We start from the raw sequence: 21,545 nt of genomic DNA, 5'->3' as shown, positions 1-21,545 counted from the left end.
CTGTCTCAGTGGCTGGCTGCCATGTCTGGCACCCTGAGTTACACTTCAGTGGCACCGTTTTAGACGAGAAGTCACACTCTAGTTGTGGGGTCAGCACCCTGTTCACCTGCCACAGATTTGTTAGAGTGTCAATGAGAGAGTTAGCGCTGTAAGCTAGCGGGCTAGCCATGGTTTATTGCTATATTGGTGTACCGTGCTGCTGCTGTAGGGAGAGGCTGCCTGCCTGCCTGTTGGTTCAAAGTGAAGGGAGGATGAATAATGAATGAAAGTAGAGCGAGAAAAACACAAACACACTCCCGATTTTTAAGGGCTTTCTCAGACCTTAAAGTGGAGCACTTCTTACAGCTTTCAGTGGGAGCCCAGTGCTGGAGAAGAAAGACTGAATAGTACTTGCTTACCACACAGCCCTGCTGTTGAATGTAACACAAATAACAGCATCAATAATGTCAGAGGACTATCCTTTTTGCTGATGCTAATGGACTTTAATTGAATTGGATTCAACATCCCAGTTAAGAGCTTTAATGGTTCTGTGTGATACCGTGGAGCAATTCACATCCAGCAGGGGCTTTTAGAGATGGAAAGGACAAATAATATAATATTATAACAAATAATATGCAGAAAAAAATCACGTCAACTCTCTGTGTGTGTGTGTGTGTGTTACATCACCACTCTGAGCATGGGGTCAGTGATAGAGCTAAGGTTGATGGTCCCTTCATAGGTCAGGTAGTAGAAGTGTGTGTGTGTGTGTGTGTGTGTGTTACATCACCTCTCTGAGCATGGGGTCAGTGATAGAGCTAAGGTTGATGGTCCCTTCATAGGTCAGGTAGTAGAAGTGTGTGTGTGTGTGTGTGTGTGTTACATCACCTCTCTGAGCATGGGGTCGGTGATAGAGCTAAGGTTGATGGTCCCTTCATAGGTCAGGTAGTAGAAGTGTGTGTGTGTGTGTGTGTGTGTGTGTTACATCACCTCTCTGAGCATGGGGTCGGTGATAGAGCTAAGGTTGATGGTCCCTTCATAGGTCAGGTAGTAGAAGACGTTGAGAGACCTGGTGGCCTCAGGACCCTGCTGCTTGTAGCCAAAGATCAGGTCGATCCACTGGTGCAGCTGGCACGACACAAACTCACTCTCCAGAGCCTGGGAAGACAGGAGGAGAGGAGGAGCCATGGTTAGAGGGGATTGGGCTAAATGAAAGGGTTATTGAGCAGATATTGAACAGAAAAACATACAAACCGTGTTCAGAGTGAGGCGGTGAGGACTCATGGTTAGAGGGGATTTGGATAGATAGAGTGGTACAAGAGGATCCCAAGACTATATCAAAAATAGGAGGTAGGGAATCCTTGCAAATAATTGATTGAAGTTGATGTCACTCATAAGCCACAGAACCAAGAGGGGATTAGACAAAGTCAAATGATTATTTATAAACTGAAGCATTATGAACAGATACAGCAGACCTGCTAAACTGCATGGCTGCAAATTAACTAATTGTTGTAATTCCAGAATGCTTACTCCACTCTCCCAACCCCCACAAAAAGCTGCAACTCAAAGTAGAACTTGTTCAAAGTCATTTCAACAGCAGATAGCAGCACTGACTATCATCTGCATAATGAAGAAAACGCTCCAAAAGATTCCAATGCTAATCGTGTGAAAACATGAAACATGAGAACACTTCGTTCTAATAGGACGTCGGGGACTCATTTTGGACTTTCCTTCCCCTTTCGTGGGACGACGAGACGAGATAATGTATATAGCGGTGCTTCGGAATGTCTCTGTCTCACCATAACATTGAGATACAAGCTGTTTTTCTAGTCATTAGCCGGCCAAGAAGGGAAAACATTTATGGTTTCTCATAAAAACAGCAATTGTGTTAATTTCTGGAAAAGCTGTTGGCACGGCAACAACAAAAGCTTCTAAACGCGTTCCAAATTAGAATGAGGAGGCCTTGATTGTCATTGCTGCCTTGTGTCACATTAATTCTGTGACAAAACATTAAACCGGTACACTTAAATGGCAATTTATATCATTTAAATGTTTACAGCCAGGGCTGGCCCATCACTCACTTAAATGTGACTTTCTGACAGCTAATTTTCCTTCTAATTCTCTCTCACTCTCTTAATTATAACTTTCAATCAGAGAGAGAGAGAGAGAGAGAGAGAGAGAGAGAGAGAGAGAGAGAGAGAGAGAGAGAGAGAGAGAGAGAGAGAGAGAGAGGTAGAGAGAGAGAGAGAGGTAGAGAGAGAGAGAGAGAGAGAGAGAGAGAGAGAAGGGGAAAGAAAGAGATGGGGAAAGAAAGAGAGTGCGAGAAGAATGAGATTCAGACAGAGAGAGAGAGAGAGAGGAGGTGGTGAGCGAGAAATAGAGAGAGCGAACTGCTAGATGTCTGCTACCTGTCTGCCATCATGACATCTCCCCCTGACGGGGCGATCGAGCCTCAGCCTGATGGTAAACTGTGAAAGCTCTTGTATAATGACTTTATGAGCCGAGGAAACAATATCAAGAAATTGGTCGGTGTCAAGGAGAGAGAGAAAAGGCCCTGGGGCGGCAGAGCACTGAAAGGTCTCTGGGTTTTAATGTGGAACTGGGTCTGCGTCCTAAATGTAACCATGTTCACGAATATATATATATTATATATATATAGCTCCCTATGGGCCCGGGTCAAAATGAGTGCACTAACTAGGGAATAAGGTACCAACATTGGGATGCAAGCTGGGAAGTAGAGTGGAGGAAGAACACTATTCAAATGAGGACTGGGAACATTTGTTATATAAGTGCATAACAAATTGTGTGAATAGGTTTATGGTTATTATACGTCATGGTTCTTTTTGTAAATGTTCAACAATTATACTTCCGCAATTATAGTTTGGCAACCTGGAAACACATGGTGAAATTAGTAGCCACAGATAGATCAATTACTTTCCCCCTTTAAAACACACAAAATATGAGCAAATACCAATGTTTTGGGAGTAATTATTTTACAATACAGAGCACCCCTGGAACAGAGCCACCCTGGATCAGAGCACCCCTGGAACAGAGCCACCCTGGATCAGAGCCACCCTGGATCAGAGCCACCCTGGATCAGAGCCACCCTGGATCAGAGCCACCCTGGATCAGAGCCACCCTGGATCAGAGCACCCCTGGATCAGAGCACCCCTGGATCAGAGCACCCCTGGATCAGAGCACCCCTGGATCAGAGCACCCCTGGATCAGAGCACCCCCGGATCAGAGCACCCCCGGAACAGAGCACCCCTGGAACAGAGCACCCCTGGAACAGAGCACCCCTGGAACAGAGCACCCCTGGAACAGAGCACCCCTGGATCAGAGCACCCCTGGATCAGAGCACTTATGTTAATACGTTGAAAGCTCTGTGTCAGAGAGTGATCCATTTTATTAGGGCTACATGTCTATTAGAATCCAGGACAGGCCTCTTAATGACCAGCTGACTGGGGGCCGATGGGGGACCGGTGTGCGTGAGTTTGTGTTGGTTCATTTTGTGCATGTGTGTGTGTGATAGAGAGAGGCCTGACCTTTGACGGGGCCCTGCTCCCTCTGTTTCTAAACTAATGCAGAGTCTGATGGCCATTTAATGTGCGCTGCAACCTCCTGTCAATCAAGGCAGGGAAACAAAGAACAGCCTGTGTTATTGCAGCACCCTCTCCAGAGGCCCGCCTTTATGGTAATGAGGTTCTAGCATTTGGGGAGAGGGGAATAGTATTGTGTGTGTGCGTGTGTCTGTCTCTGACTGAGATGCAATCGTTTGGTAGTGCCTAGAAATCCCCTCTCTCATCAGTGATTCAGGGAGCGTTTGGTAGTGCCTAGAAATCCCCTCTCTCATCAGTGATTCAGGGAGCGTTTGGTAGTGCCTAGAAATCTCTCATCAGTGATTCAGGGAGTGTTTGGTAGTGCCTGCGGAGGTATAGTGAACTAGCTCTGTGGTGTCTTTCAAAGCCTCTCAGTCTGTGCTGCTAAAAGAGAGGCCCATTGGCAATTCTACCCTGTGTTCTCCCAGACACGTTTGATCAACAAGCAAAACTGTTGTGGAAAAACCATCTCTTTAATTAATTTTTTATTTTAAAAAAATGATGTGGGGGGGCAGTGTATTTTACAATAGTTCTCTTTTGTTTGATTTTAATTCCATCCTTCAGCCTACCCTCAACCCCCCTTTGCCATATATTTTTCAACTGTGCTGTGATGTTTAACAACGTTTCTGAACCTTTCTATTCTAATAGTTTCTACAGATAGTAAATTAAAGATGACCATTTTTGCTAAAAGTATTATTATATTAAAAACCCTTCTTCGTTAAGATCTTTCAGCCACCAAGCCTTCATCTAAAAACCATTCCTTGTCAGAGAGAGAAGTCTTGTGTAGACTAGAGAGAGCCAGAAGTCTTGTGTAGACTAGAGAGAGAGAAGTCTTGTGTAGACTAGAGAGAGAGAAGTCTTGTGTAGACTAGAGAGAGCCAGAAGTCTTGTGTAGACTAGAGAGAGCCAGAAGTCTTGTGTAGACTAGAGAGAGCCAGAAGTCTTGTGTAGACTAGAGAGAGAGAAGTATTGTGTAGACTAGAGAGAGAGAAGTATTGTGTAGACTAGAGAGAGAGAAGCCTTGTGTAGACTAGAGAGAGCCAGAAGTCTTGTGTAGACTAGAGAGAGAGAAGTCTTGTGTAGACTAGAGAGAGAGAAGTCTTGTGTAGACTAGAGAGAGCCAGAAGTCTTGTGTAGACTAGAGAGAGCCAGAAGTCTTGTGTAGACTAGAGAGAGCCAGAAGTCTTGTGTAGACTAGAGAGAGCCAGAAGTCTTGTGTAGACTAGAGAGAGCCAGAAGTCTTGTGTAGACTAGAGAGAGCCAGAAGTCTTGTGTAGACTAGAGAGAGCCAGAAGTCTTGTGTAGACTAGAGAGAGCCAAAAGTCTTGTGTAGACTAGAGAGAGAGAAGTCTTGTGTAGACTAGAGAGAGAGAAGTCTTGTATAGACTAGAGAGAGCCAAAAGTCTTGTGTAGACTAGAGAGAGCCAAAAGTCTTGTGTAGACTAGAGAGAGCCAAAAGTCTTGTGTAGACTAGAGAGAGCCAGAAGTCTTGTGTAGACTAGAGAGAGCCAGAAGTCTTGTGTAGACTAGAGAGAGCCAGAAGTCTTGTGTAGACTAGAGAGAGCCAAAAGTCTTGTGTAGACTAGAGAGAGCCAGAAGTCTTGTGTAGACTAGAGAGAGCCAGAAGTCTTGTGTAGACTAGAGAGAGCCAGAAGGCTTGTGTAGACTAGAGAGAGCCAGAAGTCTTGTGTAGACTAGAGAGAGCCAGAAGTCTTGTGTAGACTAGAGAGAGAGAAGCCTTGTGTAGACTAGAGAGAGAGAAGCCTTGTGTAGACTAGAGAGAGAGAAGCCTTGTGTAGACTAGAGAGAGAGAAGCCTTGTGTAGACTAGAGAGAGAGAAGTCTTGTGTAGACTAGAGAGAGCCAGAAGTCTTGTGTAGACTAGAGAGAGCCAGAAGTCTTGTGTAGACTAGAGAGAGCCAGAAGTCTTGTGTAGACTAGAGAGAGCCAAAAGTCTTGTGTAGACTAGAGAGAGAGAAGTCTTGTGTAGACTAGAGAGAGAGAAGTCTTGTATAGACTAGAGAGAGTGAAGTCTTGTGTAGACTAGAGAGAGCCAAAAGTCTTGTGTAGACTAGAGAGAGCCAGAAGGCTTGTGTAGACTAGAGAGAGCCAGAAGTCTTGTGTAGACTAGAGAGAGCCAGAAGTCTTGTGTAGACTAGAGAGAGAGAAGTCTTGTGTAGACTAGAGAGAGCCAGAAGTCTTGTGTAGACTAGAGAGAGAGAAGTATTGTGTAGACTAGAGAGAGAGAGAAGTCTTGTGTAGACTAGAGAGAGAGAAGTCTTGTGTAGACTAGAGAGAGAGAGAAGTCTTGTGTAGACTAGAGAGAGAGAAGTCTTGTATAGACTAGAGAGAGCCAAAAGTCTTGTGTAGACTAGAGAGAGCCAAAAGTCTTGTGTAGACTAGAGAGAGCCAAAAGTCTTGTGTAGACTAGAGAGAGCCAGAAGTCTTGTGTAGACTAGAGAGAGCCAGAAGTCTTGTGTAGACTAGAGAGAGCCAGAAGTCTTGTGTAGACTAGAGAGAGCCAAAAGTCTTGTGTAGACTAGAGACAGCCAGAAGTCTTGTGTAGACTAGAGAGAGCCAGAAGTCTTGTGTAGACTAGAGAGAGCCAGAAGGCTTGTGTAGACTAGAGAGAGCCAGAAGTCTTGTGTAGACTAGAGAGAGCCAGAAGTCTTGTGTAGACTAGAGAGAGAGAAGTATTGTGTAGACTAGAGAGAGAGAAGCCTTGTGTAGACTAGAGAGAGAGAAGCCTTGTGTAGACTAGAGAGAGAGAAGCCTTGTGTAGACTAGAGAGAGAGAAGTCTTGTGTAGACTAGAGAGAGCCAGAAGTCTTGTGTAGACTAGAGAGAGCCAGAAGTCTTGTGTAGACTAGAGAGAGCCAGAAGTCTTGTGTAGACTAGAGAGAGCCAAAAGTCTTGTGTAGACTAGAGAGAGAGAAGTCTTGTGTAGACTAGAGAGAGAGAAGTCTTGTATAGACTAGAGAGAGTGAAGTCTTGTGTAGACTAGAGAGAGCCAAAAGTCTTGTGTAGACTAGAGAGAGCCAGAAGTCTTGTGTAGACTAGAGAGAGCCAGAAGTCTTGTGTAGACTAGAGAGAGCCAGAAGTCTTGTGTAGACTAGAGAGAGAGAAGTCTTGTGTAGACTAGAGAGAGCCAGAAGTCTTGTGTAGACTAGAGAGAGAGAAGTATTGTGTAGACTAGAGAGAGAGAGAAGTCTTGTGTAGACTAGAGAGAGAGAAGTATTGTGTAGACTAGAGAGAGAGAGAAGTCTTGTGTAGACTAGAGAGAGCCAGATTCCTGAGGTGAGATCCAGATCCACTAAGGGAGATCCAGCAGGCAGCAGGGTTATTGATGGGCCAATTAGCAGCCACTGTCTGTTTCATCCTGTTCCACCGGGAATCCTCTGATAATTAATGAATAATTTAGCATGCCTTTATGTAAATGCCTGGCAGGGGGTGGATGGCAGCGAAATATCACGACACTACTGTTATCAGGAGGCTTCTATCCCCAACTGCTGTGTATCGTCAAAGGTTTAGAGATCCCTTTGTTGCCAACTGACAACTGTTTGTCGCCTCGTCATGTGTAAATCTTCAAATGCCAGACATTTCACATTTTTATAGTGGTGAATTATTACCAATAATATATCGATTTTTAAATCTGGCTCTAAATGACACAAACCATTCTATTCATAGATTTCTGGAGGGAGAAAAGTGGGGTGTAATTTCCCCGGCTCTCATTTTAGCAATCGTGTATTCCTCAAGTTCCTCTGTCTGGGTTGTGATGTTGGTTCCAATGAAAACACAGGATTGGGTAACAGTGACGGCACGCCATGCTCACGTTTCCTCTACGGCTGTCTGATGTTACAGAGAGGAAGGGGAGCGGGGCTACCTTCATATACACAGGGGCTCAGGGGTGACCTGTGTGTGTGTGTGTGTGTGTGTGTGTGTGTGTGTGTGTGTGTGTGTGTGTGTGTGTGTGTGTGTGTGTGTGTGTGTGTGTGTGTTTGTGTTTGCGTGCGTGTTTTCGGGGGTGACCTGCTCTGACCAAGAAACACTTGACTAATAGTGTGTGCCGACTGGTTGCGACTGTGTTACGGTCCGGGTCGGGTCAGCCAATAGCTGCCAGACTTCCTGTGCTGCTGAGCTGGGCCGTGTGTGAGCCGCTCACAGCTGCCTGCCCCATGGAATTGTGGGAGCTCTGGGATATGACTGCAGCCTCCCCTTTGACAGACGTCCGGAGGGAGAGACTAGGTTCAGCTGCCGTTCGACCCTTAACTCTCCCAAATGTATTTAATCATTTTGAAAAATGAAATAATAAAAACGTAATGTTTACCAAAGACATGTAACAGATAGCAAAGTAACAATGTAGAGGCTCTATCATCTTTCCTATTAGCGACAGACACATTTCTTCCTACCTACAGTCCAGAATAGGCTAATAGTGGTAAAACTAGGACAGTGGGACTGACCACCAACCAGTGACATACAGGTAACTGCCAAGATAATGGAAACACTTGAGTAAATGAGGGATACAAAGTATAATGAAAGCAGGTGCTTCCACACAGGTGTGGTTTCTGAGTTAATTTCAGCAATTAACATCCCATCATGCTTAGGGTCATGTATAAAAATGCCTAGTTGCTGATTATTTTGGCTACCATTTCTAGAAGAGATCTCAGTGACTTTGAAAGAGGGGTCTCAAAGGACCATAGGGGGTTTAAAGGGTGTGTGCGTGCGTGTTTGATTTGACTATCCTTTATTTAACTAGGCAAGTCAGTTAAGAACAAATTCGGCCTACCCCGGCAAAACCCTAACAACGCTGGGCCAATTATGCGCCGCCCTATGGGACTTCCAATCACGGCCGGTTGTGATACAGCCCGGAATCGAACCAGGGTCTGTAGTGACGCCTCTAGCACTGAGATGCAGTGCCTTAGACCGCTGCACCACTTGGGAGCCCACGAGGATCAGAAGTCCTCACAAGGATAGTAAAACAAGGAAAACAGGAATATTTCACCATTCCCCCATGGGAAAGGCAATTTTAGGCTTAGTGGTTAGATTTAAGGTTAAGGTTACAATTGGGGTTAGGAGTTAAGATTAGAGTTAGGGGTTAAGGTTAGGGTTAGATTAAGGGTTAGGTTTAGGGAAAATATTAAATTGAATGGTAATCAAGTGTTTGGTCCCCAGATGGATAGTAAAACGAACATATGTGTGTCTCAGTCACCAGGACTCAACCCAAATGAACACGTGAGATTTTGGAGCGTGCCTAAAACAGTGTTTTCCACCACCTTCAACAAAACACTGAATTATGGAAATTCTTGTGGAAGAATGGTGTCACATCCCTCCAATAGATTTCCAGACCCTTGTAGAATCTATGCCAAGGGGGCATTGAAGCAGTTCTGGCTCGTGGTGGCCCAACAACCTATTAAGACACTTTATGTTGGTGTTTCCTTTATTTTGGCGGTTACCTGTACATTGTCCATACATTGAACTTTATAGGGGTGGATTTCACTGCTCTTAATGGGGTGCCACTGAATGCTTTCCTCTTCCTTACCAGGCCCTAAAAAACCTTTTTAACCTTTTTAAGGACTTAAGGAAACCTGTCTGTAAGAATGTTAAAATGTCACTTAACAAATCAATCCACCCATTTGCATGTGTGTGATCGAACACACATGTCCAGTGCAGGCTGAGTGACAGCCCTATTGATTACAACTAGATTAGGGCGGACATTCATCAGGCTTATGCACTCCTACACTCCTCAGAAACTATCTACTCACAACACAATGGACAGAGTCAAATCAGATACCCACACTGTAAATAGACATAATATTCAACAGCTCAGATCCCAGCTAACACCCCCACCCCCCCTTCCAGATCCCAGCTAAGAATCCCACCCCCCTTCCAGATCCCAGCTAAGTAACACTATCAGATCAAACAATCAGTCCACAACTTACAGAAATCCCCATGATACCCATATAATATTTCCACCCCAACCTCAAAAGTTCCAAAAGAATAATAACGCTCCCTCTCTCTGTCTCCCCCTCCTTTCCAGGCATCTCCTGCTCCCTTTCATCTGGGGTTTCGTTTTGCTGCGTTTGACGAGCGTCTGATTAAAGGACCTATTAGCTTGCCGTAGCCGAGGAGCCCGACGTCAGTTTGCAGCAGGTATGTGAATAAAGGAAATGGAATGTTAGCTTCCACGGCTGCTGCCTCCTCCTTGGCTCTCATTCCTTACATCATGCCCCAGTTCCCCTCTCCTGTCCTGGTGGCCCAGGCTCTGAGCTCTACCTCTGTGGCCCCTCATTGGGAAAACTCCCACACACAGACAAGCACGCGCACCCGTGCACATGCACACACACCTTTTTCCTCTGTCTCTCCCTCGCTCCCCAATCATGCAGCTTACAACCCTGAGACTTCTGGGTACAGGTCATCAGGCAGACACACACACTGTAATGCTGCGCTGAGTGGAACCTGACACACACACACACACACGTCTCGCTGGTCTAAGTGGAACCCGAGACGAGACAGCAGGGTGAATATCCTGCTTGGCCGGTGACGAGAAGCAGAGTGAGCTGTGATTGTGTAAAATCTCCCCAAAACAAACATGTCACAGAGTATTTGGAGGGACTTGGAGGGAGGCCTGGCATATACTGTACTGTAGACTGTGGGTCGAGTCTAAAGTGGTGTGTATGATTCATGGTAAAGAGCAGACAGTGGGAAAGTGCTATGGTTCTGATTCAATTAACCAATGCAATAAAGCTTTGACATGGCCCACACAGACGTCAACTCTGGGACACACCGATTTTGCGTGACAGCCTACTTCATCAGTTCCCAACTTCCATATGAAAAACGACTAGTGCCCTCTAAAAGACGCCGAAATCCACAGAAGTGGGTCTGACGAAGATTAACGCAGGACTACCTGGGACTACCCAACTGTTTCAGTTACACAAACACACCATCCCAAACCCACCCAACCAATCACAGCTCCAGACTCAGGGTCAAACTAAGCAGGAAGAACGGGTGATGAGTAAATCGGTTCATCAACAGACCTATAGCTCCATTTCCGAGACGAGCATCACTCACCTAGAATAAGGCTAACAAGCTAACACACACGTCACCACTGTTAGCATCTACAGTAAGTCTGTGAGTAACAGATGAATAAAAGCTCCGTAAACACTCCGGGCGTATCCCAGGGACAGGCATACATGTACGGTACCATTAGTTGGAGTTAGTGGCAGAACGTATTGGATGGGGAATTGTTTGGATAGCTGTTGGGAGAGACAGAGAATGGAGAACGAGGCTGTCTCAAATGACTGTGGAGCAGACTGGAGTGTTTAGTTAGGGGGTCTGACAGTCGTGTTCCGTGTCCACTCAGAGTGCTCTCTTTCTGGGTAACGTAGTTGATGGGATTGGGTTACGGATTGAAGGTGCTTAGATGATTCAAATATATTATGGAGGTGACTAACTTGTACTCTAAACCTGCCGGAGAGGTTCATTCATTCAGGTGAACGACACGTGGGCGAGCGGACCACTTAATAATAAATATATATATATATATATATATAAATAATAGAGGAACACTCGCGTTTTGGTGGTGGAAGTAGAAATAGGAAACGACCTCACGCGGACATCTAATGTCACACGGACATCTAATGTCACACGGACATCTAAAGTCACACGGAGATCTAAAATGCTGGATATTTTTTATTTATTTTTTATCAGTAAATGGTGAAAAGAGAATCCGTACACTCCAACTAACAAATCGGGAAAAGTATGTTATTTGGGCCTTCCCAAAAACAGAAGCCCCAGGCTAGATTTTAAGTTCTACCCCAATCTAAAGCCTCTTGAGCTGGGATAGCTTTTACACTTATCCCCTGATGTAAACGGTTCGGACTCCTACAGGATGTGCCATTGAATAGACTAAAGGATAGAGAGAGTAAAGAGAACCGACTGTATGAACGGAAGAACCACTACCGGACGTCCATTACCGGCAAACAGCTGTGTTCACTTCACATGGAAAATAAACCTCGAAGTTAAATATATAGAGAGAGACGAGACTTCCACGGTACATAACCAATTATCAATGCTATCAATATCTTTACACAGTGAATAAAATAAACATGTAACAGTAAAATTCGATCCAGTAGAGATTGGGACACTATTTTATTCTTCCAATCAGAATTATGACCGATTTAAGATTTTCATGCAGATTTCATACGAAATTATTATTATTCGAGGTTCTCTCAGTTGAACTTCCTCCATCGAATCTCACTGTAGATCACTACCGGTTTATCATGTGCAACTAGAGATATTAGAAAAGAATAATTGCACCTTTAAACATGACTTTTGTTAAGCTGCTCCAGTGTTAATAAAGTTGTGATGACCTTCCACATCAGGCAGGAAGGTGGTTTGTGATGAGAAAACGAGATGAGCTGAGCTGAGATGAGAGCATAGTAAGTAGAGTGAATAGAGACGACTGGGGGATTGATGTCTGTAGAGGAGAAAGGGGAGCTGATATTGGGGGTCATTGAGCCCTGTGTGATGGATGACCTAAACTTGACGTCCTTGTCAAACGCCACGTCTTTGAAATGCAGACCTGAGTGTAGATGAGGGTCAGTGTGCGTGTAGAGTGTGTGTGTGTGTGTGTGTGTGTGTGTGTGGGGGACGGACGGGACAATTCCTGCATGCTTGACTGGACACCTAGGCTAGGGACTGAGCGGGGTAAAGATGCCACCTGTCCCACAATCCACCTCAAACACCCAGAGAGAGAGGAAGAGATGGAATATTAGTGAGTGTAAGGAGGGAGAGGGGGAGGGAGAGAGGAAGAGATGGAATATTAGTGAGTGTAAGGAGGGAGAGGGGGAGGGAGAGAGGAAGAGATGGAATATTAGTGAGTGTAAGGAGGGAGAGGGGGAGGGAGAGAGGAAGAGATGGAATATTAGTGAGTGTAAGGAGGGAGAGGGGAGGGAGAGAGGAAGAGATGGAATATTAGTGAGTGTAAGGAGGGAGAGGGGAAAAGAGAAGAGAAAGAAAGCCTCTGCAAAAACTGCTGTGCTGCAGAAAAGCCTCCTGCCAGGCCGTGCATGGACCGAGAGAGAGGAAGAGAGAGAGAAAGAGAGCGTTGGAGAGAGAGAGAGGGGAAGGGAGAGAGAGAGATGCAGTGATGAAAAAAAGTATTTGATCCCCTGCTGATTTTGTAGGTTTGCCCACTAACAAAGAAATGATCAGTCTATAACTTTAATGGTAAGTTTATTTGAACAGTGAGAGACAGAATAACAACAACAAAAAATCCTGAAAAACGCATGTCAAAAATGTTATAAATTGATTAGCATTTTAATGAGGGAAATAAGTACTTGACCCATCTGCAAAACATGACTTAGTACTTGGTGACAAAACCCTTGTTGGCAATCACAGAGGTCAGACGTATCTTGTAGTTGGCCACCAGGATTGCACACATCTCAGGAGGGATTTTGTCCCACTCCTCTTTGCAGATCTTCTCCAAGTCATTAAGGTTTCGAGGCTGACGTTTTGCAACTCGAACCTTCAGCTCCCTCCACAGATTTTCTATGGGATTAAGGTCGGGAGACTGGCTAGGCCACTCCAGGACCTTAATGAGCTTCTTCTTGAGCCACTCCTTTGTTGCCTTGGACGTGTGTTTTGGGTCATTGTCATGCTGGAATACCCATCCACGACCCATTTTCAATGCCCTGGCTGAGGGAAGGAAGTTCTCACCCAAGATTTGACGGTACATGGCCCCGTCCATCGTCCCTTTGATGCAGTGAAGTTGTCCTGTCCCCTTAGCAGAAAAACACCCCCAAAGCATAATGTTTCCACCTCCATGTTTCACGGTGGGGATGGGGTTCTTGGGGTCATAGGCAGCATTCCTCCTCCTCCAAACACGGCGAGTTGAGTTGATGCCAAAGAGCTCCATTTTGGTCTCATCTGACCACAACACTTTCACCCAGTTGTCCTCTGAATCATTCAGATGTTCATTGGAAAACTTCAGACGGGCATGTATATGTGCTTTCTTGAGCAGGGGGACCTTGCGGGCGCTGCAGGATTTCAGTCCTTCACGGCGTAGTGTGTTACCAATTGTTTTCTTGGTGACTATGGTCCCAGCTGCCTTGAGATCATTGACAAGATCCCCAGTGTAGTTCTGGGCTGATTCCTCACCGTTCTCATGATCATTGCAACTCCACGAGGTGAGATCTTGCATGGATCCCCAGGCCGAGGGAGATTGACAGTTCTTTTGTGTTTCTTCCATTTGCAAATAATCGCACCAAGTGTTGTCACCTTCTCACCAAGCTGCTTGGCGATGGTCTTGTAGCCCATTCCAGCCTTGTGTAGGTCTACAATCTTGTCCCTGACATCCATGGACAGCTCTTTGGTCTTGGCCATGATGGAGAGTTTGGAATCTGATTGATTGATTGCTTCTGTGGACAGGTGTCTTTTATACAGGTAACAAACTGAGATTAGGAGCACTCCCTTTAAGAGTGTGCTCCTAATCTCAGCTCGTTACCTGTATAAAAGGCACCTGGGAGCCAGAAATCTTTCTGATTGAGAGGGGGTCAAATACTTATTTCCCTCATGAAAATGCAAATCAATTTATAACATTTTTGACATGCGTTTTTCTGGATTCTTTTGTTGTTATTCTGTCTCTTACTGTTCAAATAAACCTAACATTAAAATTATAGACTGATCATTTCTTTGTCAGTGGGCAAACGTACAAAATCAGCAGGGGATCAAATATTTTTTTCCCTTCACTGTATAGAGAGAGGATGGGAGAGAGAGAGAGAGAGGAAGCACGAGGGAGAGAGACAGCATTAGCGAGTGAGTGTGTCAGCGGCTATAGATCATGCCATTTCTCAGGCTCCCTCAGCCTCCTCCATTACATCACTGAAGAGGAGGAGGAGAGAGCAGGAGGAGGAGGAGGAGGGGTTGGAGCTCATAAAACACAGAGCACACAGTAAACATGTCTGCCCTCGCATATGACAATACCCCTTCAGAGAGCGCTGGCTGATGTTGACCAGACGCTGTAGCTCGTTCCCACCCTGCCTGCAGGCCCTGTACTGTTATACTGTAGCCTCACAGACTCCCATGCCGGTTGGATGGATCAGCGCTAAGCTAGGCTAACGCTACGTTAGGCTAACTTGGTGCTCTCACTCATTAACTATGCTGTTAGCAGTTAGCGGTATTAGCGGCTAACCTCAACTCTCACAGCGGTCCCTCTGGGGGTCCTGGGAGAGAGAGAGGGAGTGAGCATTACTGATGTCCCTGGCTGGTGCCTGCCTGATTGTATTGGGAGAGAGAATTGTGGGGATGAGAGGCGAATGTAAACACGGGTGAACTTTGACCCCGTGTAGCCGGTGGTCATACCAGAGGAGCAGAGCAGCCTGGTAGGGTGGCGTGTGGGAAACACACACACACACACACACACACACACACACACACCTTCCCTTCCTTCTGACACTTCCCACAGCCCTGATGACACTTCTGTGTAGGGGGGAGTGCTATAAATCTGCCAGGGGCACGATACGATCAGCAAAGCAAACATCACTTCAAAATGTCTGATAGGAAGAAAAAAAAGTGTGAGACACAGCTCAACTCAAGCACACCAAAACAGCCCCCAATCTACCCCTCTCTTTCACATGCTCACAGACTTCAACCATTTTGGATAATGGCCTTGTCCCATATGTTGACACAGTTTGCGTGAGGGGCTGTCAGCATATTGAGTTGACAGACCTCAGTGCTTGGACAGAGAAGGACAGTGAGCAGGGTGGGTAACGTTATGGGGCCTCAGTGAGTAACACCATGTGGGTCAAGTTAAAGTGGCTCTCGTCTCTCAGCACGGCCAGGCCCATGCTTTTGAGGTTGGCTCACTGATCCCGGCTGGCGTAGTAGGCTCACAGACAACCGCCGGCGTACGAGAGTGTGATGCTCCCAACAAACAAACAGTGTGTGTGTGTGTGTGTGTGTGTGTGTGTGTGTGTGTGTCCCCGTTACTGTACTTCACACTAAAGGACAAGCTGCCGTCAACAGGCACTCCACAGAGAAGACGATCGTCTCGTCTGTTCCAGTTACCTGAGGGGAGTGTTCCTGTAGGCTGTCCGACTGCCTGAGAGATATTTGACACTTCCAAAGGGACTAGGAGAAGCCGTGGCGGGACTGGAGAGCAGACCTGTGTTCAACTCTGTCTCGCTCTGCTTCTGCTCCATCAGTCAACTGGTTTGACCCACCAAGCAGCCCCTGAGTGGGGTCTCCCCCCTCTACATTTCTCCCTCTCTGGGTGGTTTGGTGGATGTTCCTGTCACTCCTTCTGCTGGGCAGAATCTTTCTAAAGAGGTCAGAGCATCGTGTTCTTACGGCCTTACGGTCCTTTCCCATGCGTGTAGTTTACTGGGCTGTCAGCAGAGGTACAAGAGATTAGATGAGTGAGAGGAGCCACCCTGAAGGAGTACAATAAACTGAAGGGGAAATATGTATTCATCATGTTCAAATATTCATCCTATTCAGACATCTATCAGATCAGGACATAGTCCACTTCCAGGTTGGGCATGTTTGTGAATAGTAGAACCAGTAGGAGCCAGTAGGAACCAGTAGGAGCCCGTAGGAACCTGTAGGAACCAGTAGGAGCCTGTAGGAGCCCGTAGGAACCAGTAGGAGCCCGTAGGAACCAGTAGCCCCTGTGGCTGGTTAAACCAAAGCACATGATCACCTGCTATTGCCCTAATCATAAACAGATCTGAGAGAGAGAGAGAGAGAGAGAGAGAGGGAGCGAGAGAGAGAGAGAGAGGGACAGAGAGGGTATTTGTCATATATTGTGGAATGCTGGTGGAACATGACAGTGACCAGAGACGTCTAGTTATCTGGCGAGGGGGGATCAAGTTCTTAACCTCTCCCCTGACCCTGTGGTAAAATCAACAATCGCCCCTGATCTCTGTGTCACGCAACATCAAGACCAGAGTAAAGTGTGTGTGTGTGTGTGTGTGTGTGTGTGTATTTTATTTAACTAGGCAAGTCAGTTAAGAACAAACTATTATTTACAATGACGGCCTACCCCGGCCAAACCCGGACGACGCTGGGACAGTTGTGCGCCGCCCTATGGGACTCCCAATCACGGCTGGTTGTGATACAGCCTAGATTCGAACCAGGGTGTCTGTAGTGACGCCTCTATTACTGAGAGGCAGTGCCTTAGACGGCTGCGCCACCTGGGAGCCCTGTGTGTATGTCTGTGTGTGTATGTCTGTGTGTGTATGTGTGTGTATGTGTGTGTATGTCTGTGTGTATGTGTGTGTATGTGTGTGTGTATGTGGTTAAGGTAAAGACATGGTCTCTCCACCGTGGGCCTGTTTACAATCCCATAATCCTGGGTACATCCCAAATCTATGTATTTACAATGAGGGTAATGAATCTTGGAGCTGTACAAGCCAGGGTCAATCAAGGAGCCGTGTTTAGGGGAGCCTGAGGGGTGGAGGGTTGGATTTAAGAGGGTTTTAGAGGGTTGGATTTAAGAGGGTTGTAGAGGGGTGGTGGTGGCCCCGATTCCCACAGGGGGGGCCAGTGCAAAAAAATTATAATACTAATAAATTCAAGAACAAAAATAAAAATGAAATGTATGTATTCACTACTGTAAGTCGCTCTGGATAAGAGCGTCTGCTAAATGACTAAAATGTTAAAATGTTAAAATGTGGAGGGTTGTGGTGTAGATGGGTGGTGGTGGGTTGGGGTGTAGATGGGTGGTGGTGGTGGAGGGTTGTGGTGTAGATGGGTGGTGGTGGTGAAGGGTTGTGGTGTAGATGGGTGGTGGTGGTGAAGGGTTGTGGTGTAGATGGGTGGTGGTGGTGGAGGGTTGGGGTGTAGATGGGTGGTGGTGGTGGAGGGTTGGGGTGTAGATGGGTGGTGGTGGTGGAGGGTTGTGGTGTAGATGGGTGGTGGTGGTGGGTTGGGGTGTAGATGGGTGGTGGTGGAGGGTTGGGGTGTAGATGGGTGGTGGTGGAGGGTTGGGGTGTAGATGGGTGGTGGTGGTGGGTTGGGGTGTAGATGGGTGGTGGTGGAGGGTTGTGGTGTAGATGGGTGGTGGTGGAGGGTTGTGGTGTAGAGGGGTGGTGGTGGAGGGTTGTGGTGTAGAGGGGTGGTGGTGGAGGGTTGTAGAGGGTTGTAGATGGGTGGTGGTGGAGGGTTGTAGAGGGTTGTAGATGGGTGGTGGTGGAGGGTTGTGGTGTAGAGGGGTGGTGGTGGAGGGTTGTGGTGTAGAGGGGTGGTGGTGGAGGGTTGTGGTGTAGAGGGGTGGTGGTGGAGGGTTGTAGAGGGTTGTAGAGGCGTGGTGGTGGGTTGGGGTGTAGATGGGTGGTGGTGGTAGAGGGTTGTAGAGGGGTGGTGGTGGTGGGTTGGGGTGTATTTGGGTGGTGGTGGTAGAGGTTTGTAGAAGGGTGGTGGTGGGTTGGGGTGTAGATGGGTGGTGGTGGTGGGTTGGGGTGTAGAATGGTGGTGGTGGTGGGTTGGGGTGTAGAATGGTGGTGGTGGTGGGTTGGGGTGTAGAATGGTGGTGGTGGTGGTGGTGGTGGGGTGTAGAGTGGTGGTGGTGGGGTGTAGAGGGGTGGTGGTGGTGGTGGAGGGTTGTGGTGTAGAGGGGTGGTGGTGGAGGGTTGGGGTGTAGATGGGTGGTGGTGGTGGAGGGGTGTAGAGGGGTGGTGGGGGGGTGTAGAGTGGTGGTGGTGGTGGAAGGGGGTGGTGGAGGGGTGTAGAGAGGTGGTGGGGTGTAGAGGGGTGGTGGTGGAGGGGTGTAGAGGGGTGGTGGTGGAGGGGTGTAGAGGGGTGGTGGTGGAGGGGTGTAGAGGGGTGGTGGTGGAGGGGTGTAGAGTGGTGGTGGTGGTGGTGGTGGAGGGGTGTAGAGTGGTGGTGGAGGGGTGTAGAGGGGTGGTGGTGGGGTGTAGAGTGGTGGTGGTGGTGGAAGGGGGTGGTGGAGGGGTGTAGAGAGGTGGTGGGGTGTAGAGGGGTGGTGGTGGAGGGGTGTAGAGGGGTGGTGGTGGAGGGGTGTAGAGGGGTGGTGGTGGAGGGGTGTAGAGGGGTGGTGGTGGAGGGGTGTAGAGTGGTGGTGGTGGTGGTGGAGGGGTGTAGAGTGGTGGTGGAGGGGTGTAGAGGGGTGGTGGTGGAGGGGTGTAGAGGGGTGGTGGTGGTGGTGGGGTTTAGAGGGGTGGTGGTGGTGGTGGAGGGGTGTAGAGTGGTGGTGGTGGTGGGGTGTAGAGTGGTGGTGGTGGGGTGTAGAGTGGTGGGGTTGGTGGTGGGGTGTAGAGTGGTGGGGTTGGTGGTGGGGTGTAGAGTGGTGGGGGTGGTGGAGGGGTGTAGAGGGGTGGTGGTGGTGGAGGGGTGTAGAGGGGTGGGGTTGGTGGTGGGGTGTAGAGTGGTGGGGGTGGTGGAGGGGTGTAGAGGGGTGGTGGTGGTGGAGGGGTGTAGAGGGGTGGGGTTGGTGGTGGGGTGTAGAGTGGTGGGGGTGGTGGAGGGGTGTAGAGGGGTGGGGGTGGTGGAGGGGTGTAGAGGGGTAGTGGTGGTGGAGGGGTGTAGAGGGGTGGTGGGGTGTAGAGGAGAGTAGAGGGGTGTAGAGGGGTGTAGAGGGGAGTAGAGGGGAGTAGAGGGGAGTAGAGGGGAGTAGAGGGGAGTAGAGGGGTGTAGAGGGGTGTAGAGGGGAGTAGAGGGGTGTAGAGGGGAGTAGAGGGGTGTAGAGGGGAGTAGAGGGGAGTTAGGCTGAGGAATGTAGTGGTGTTCAGACAAAGGCATGCAGCAGTAATACTGTGTGGATGGTTGGTTACTGCAGAATACTGTGAACATGACACATCTATGAAACTTGAGCACACAAGATGCAAATACCCCAAAATAAATGGCAGTGGAACACATCATGTTCTCCTTTACTCAACGTAAAATAAATGGCAGTGGAACACATCGTGTTCTCCTTTACTCAACGTAAAATAAATGGCAGTGGAACACATCATGTTCTCCTTTACTCAACGTAAAATAAATGGCAGTGGAACACATCATGTTCTCCTTTACTCAACGTAAAATAAATGGCAGTGGAACACATCGTGTTCTCCTTTACTCAACGTAAAATAAATGGCAGTGGAACACATCGTGTTCTCCTTTACACAACGTAAAAGAAATGGCAGTGGAACACATCGTGTTCTCCTTTACTCAACGTAAAATAAATGGCAGTGGAACACATCATGTTCTCCTTTACACAACGTAAAAGAAATGGCAGTGGAACACATCGTGTTCTCCTTTACTCAACGTAAAATAAATGGCAGTGGAACACATCATGTTCTCCTTTACTCAACGTAAAATAAATGGCAGTGGAACACATGTTCTCCTTTACTCAACGTAAAATAAATGGCAGTGGAACACATCGTGTTCTCCTTTACTCAACGTAAAATAAATGGCAGTGGAACACATCATGTTCTCCTTTACTCAACGTAAAATAAATGGCAGTGGAACACATCGTGTTCTCCTTTACTCAACGTAAAATAAATGGCAGTGGAACACATCATGTTCTCCTTTACTCAACGTAAAATAAATGGCAGTGGAACACATGTTCTCCTTTACTCAACGTAAAATAAATGGCAGTGGAACACATCGTGTTCTCCTTTACTCAACGTAAAATAAATGGCAGTGGAACACATCATGTTCTCCTTTACTCAACGTAAAATAAATGGCAGTGGAACACATCGTGTTCTCCTTTACTCAACGTAAAATAAATGGCAGTGGAACACATCATGTTCTCCTTTACTCAACGTAAAATAAATGGCAGTGGAACACATCATGTTCTCCTTTACTCAACGTAAAATAAATGGCAGTGGAACACATCGTGTTCTCCTTTACTCAACGTAAAATAAATGGCAGTGGAACACATCGTGTTCTCCTTTACTCAACGTAAAATAAATGAGGCCTACATCTTCACATATGGAAACTAATACAGGCTAATTTCACAAACAAAAACTCACACACTACAAAAACATTGCACAAGCTGTAGACTACACACACACTCCCTCTCTCCCTGATGCAAAATGGAAAAACAACCTGCCATTTTACATGGCGCTACAATCCTCTACCGTGTGGAGGGTTTAATGGCCTTCCCAGATTGGGCTTTAATTAGCTGTTAATCATCTATGGTGCTTAACGAGCGGAGCAGCTCTGGCACTCAGCCCCTCCCTCCCTCCCTCCCTCCCTCCCTGACTGGTGTTGCTGGGCCATTAGGAGCAGACAACAAGCTAAAAGAGCCAAACAGACCCATTAACTCTCCCCCTCTCATCTCAGACTCTCTTTCTCATCCCCTCACTGCTCGTCTCACTCGTTCTCTCTCTCTCCCTCCCTCCCTCTCTCTCTCATAATGTCACAGGAGCCAGCTGAACCCTCTAATGCCAGCTATCAGTCATGAGGGGAAACCCACCCCCCCATCCCACCTCTCTCTCCCTCCCTCTCTCCCCCTCCCTCCCTCCCCATCCCACCTCTCTCCCTCCCTCCCTCCCTCCCCATCCCACCTCTCCCTCCCTCCATCCCACCTCTCTCCCTCCCTCCCTCCCCATCCCACCTCTCCCTCCCTCCATCCCACGTCTCTCCCTCCCTCCCTCCCCCTCCCTCGCTCCCCATCCCACCTCTCTCCCTCTCTCGCTCTCCCTCACTCCCTCACTCGCTTCCCCTCTCCCCCTCCCTCGCTCCCCATCCCACCTCTCTCCCTCCCTCCCTCGCCCCTACATCCCACCTCTCTCTCCCTCCCCATCCCACCTCTCTCCCTCCCTCACCCCTACATCCCACCTCTCTCTCCCTCCCTCCCCATCCCACCTCTCTCGCTCCCTCCCTCCCTCTCTCCCTCTCCCTCCCTCGCTCCCTCCCTCTCTCCCTCCCTCTCTCCCTCCCTCCCTCTCCCTCCCTCCCTCCACCTCCCTACCTCCCTCTCTCCCTCTCTCTACCTCCCTCTCTCTACCTCCCTCTCTCCCTCTACC

At 47.8% G+C, this 21,545-nt stretch overlaps 1 protein-coding gene across 6 annotated transcripts in view; it reads right to left on the bottom strand.

Annotated features, from left to right (window-relative positions):
- Positions 1 to 21,545, bottom strand: part of LOC106610178 (lipopolysaccharide-responsive and beige-like anchor protein) — a 308,280-nt gene that overhangs the window by 45,917 nt on the left and 240,818 nt on the right. For all 6 annotated transcript variants that reach the window (XM_045722739.1, XM_045722741.1, XM_045722742.1 and 3 more), the window contains one exon: positions 967 to 1,134. In XM_045722739.1, coding sequence (XP_045578695.1) covers positions 967 to 1,134 — 168 coding nt within the window. The remainder of the gene's footprint in view (positions 1 to 966; positions 1,135 to 21,545) is intronic.

This window comes from Salmo salar, chromosome ssa08 (assembly GCF_905237065.1).
Source record: "Salmo salar chromosome ssa08, Ssal_v3.1, whole genome shotgun sequence".
Classification (NCBI taxonomy): domain Eukaryota; kingdom Metazoa; phylum Chordata; class Actinopteri; order Salmoniformes; family Salmonidae; genus Salmo; species Salmo salar.
This window is presented reverse-complemented; position numbering and strand designations above follow the sequence as displayed.